This window comes from Arachis ipaensis, chromosome B1 (assembly GCF_059453495.1).
Source record: "Arachis ipaensis isolate K30076 ecotype BB chromosome B1, ASM5945349v1, whole genome shotgun sequence".
NCBI lineage: Eukaryota > Viridiplantae > Streptophyta > Magnoliopsida > Fabales > Fabaceae > Arachis > Arachis ipaensis.
This window is the reverse complement of record NC_142436.1, coordinates 49365948-49367655: the sequence shown is the minus strand read 5'-3', so window position 1 is coordinate 49367655 and position 1708 is coordinate 49365948. Positions and strand designations below refer to the sequence as shown.

At 35.1% G+C, this 1708-nt stretch overlaps 1 protein-coding gene across 1 annotated transcript; it reads left to right on the top strand.

The window, feature by feature from the left end:
- The first annotated feature begins 569 nt into the window (after positions 1-569).
- LOC107630183 (14 kDa proline-rich protein DC2.15) lies at positions 570-1376 on the top strand. Its single transcript, XM_016333259.3, has one exon. The coding sequence runs from the start codon at positions 683-685 to the stop codon at positions 1079-1081; it is 399 nt and encodes a 132-aa protein (XP_016188745.1). The 5' UTR covers positions 570-682; the 3' UTR covers positions 1082-1376.
- Positions 1377-1708: the final 332 nt, after the last annotated feature.

The window sequence follows — 1708 nt, the reverse complement described above, 5'->3', positions numbered from 1 at the left end:
ATAGATTAACAAGCTTGTCACCCTTAAATGTTATTGCAATATTCTTTTCTATATATTTATTACTTAAAAAAAAATACGGATAATCAAATTTTAGTTAGTCAACCTTAATTAACTTTTTTAAGTTTAGAATTTATAATTTCGAATTTAGAGTTAAAAATTTATAATTTAAGATATAAAATTTAAGATAATTAAAATAATTTAAAAAAATAGACGGAAATATTAATTTCATAACATTACTTCTTATAAGGAAAATGTGTTTTGGATTTTATCTTTGTAAAGTTTTATTAAAATGACAACACTACTTATCCAGAGATTCGGCAACTCCCCAATATATCCTCTTATGTCACAAGACTCCAAAACCTAGTTACGTGAGATTACTCTGCCAGCTACTACTTTCATGTTCACACATGCATGACTGATATTTTATTAACCAATCATTTAGTTTCGTCTCTTGCTCGTTAAATTTTTTTATAACAATCATTGTACGTTTAATAAATACATATACAACTTAGAACAACTCATACCTCACACTTTGGTCCTCTTAAATCAGACACCCCCAACACTATATAAACCCCATGCACTGCGAATTAATTCTCATCTTCAACTCAATAAGCTCTATTAGCTATAATACATAGCACACTTAGTGAGTCAATTGAAGATTCCGAAAACCCTAGTGTTTGATATGGCTTCCAACAGAGCTAGTTCCTCCATTGCTCTTTTCCTCATAATCAATGTTCTCTTCTTTGCACTTGTCTCCGGATGCGGAAACAAGTGCAATAATAGACCTAGTCCTAACCCAAACCCTAACCCTTCAGGTGGTGGAGCATGTCCACGTGACGCGCTCAAACTTGGCGTGTGCGCCAACGTTCTCAACGGCTTGTTGAATGTAACTTTGGGGCAGCCACCGGTGACTCCTTGCTGCTCCCTCCTCAACGGCCTCGTCGATCTTGAAGCCGCCGTTTGCCTCTGCACCGCCCTTAAGGCAAATGTTTTGGGCATCAATCTCAACCTTCCCATCTCCCTCAGCTTGCTCCTCAATGTTTGCTCAAAGAAAGTGCCACATGGATTCCAATGTAACTAAGCGCTTTGGGGGTGCACGATAAATAATGCATTATATATGTTGTTGATTCATGCATGTATGCATGCTATAGTTGTGGTTTCCTATTAGTGTTTGTTTTTCTTTTCTATTACTTATTGGTGTGGGATTGGTTGTTGTATGTACGTGCATGGTTGATTAACGACTCGTTGTCAACCTTTAATTTTCAGTTTATTGTATGTTGCAACGCGTTGTATTTTTACCGTGTATTTGAGATAGTTTATGTTCTTTATTTCATTGAGAAATAATATATTGTAATAATCACCCAGTTAATTATTTATTTTGTTCTCTCTCTCTCTCTCTCATGAGACCAGCAGCTTCTCTGACAAAGAGAAAAATTAAATATGTAACAAAGGAAAAACAAATAAACATGCAAATCCTGAATGAAACACCCGTGAGTAATGTGGTATATAGTCCACCGAGTCCATGCATATCTCCGGAGAGAAAAAAAAAAACTAGGTATGCATTGTAAATGTTGCAAGGGTGAGAAGAGTACAAAGTTAGTTTCACATCAAAGTAAGTAAAGAAGAGTGAGAAGTTTATAAGATGAGAAATCTATTAACTTATTACATTAAGGTTTTGAGGTGGATGTGATGTCTTCTCATCTCACTA

Coding starts and splice junctions, on each gene's coding strand:
- LOC107630183 (XM_016333259.3), top strand. CDS start 683: ATGGCTTCCAACAGAGCTAGTTCCTCCATTGCTCTTTTCCTCATAATC.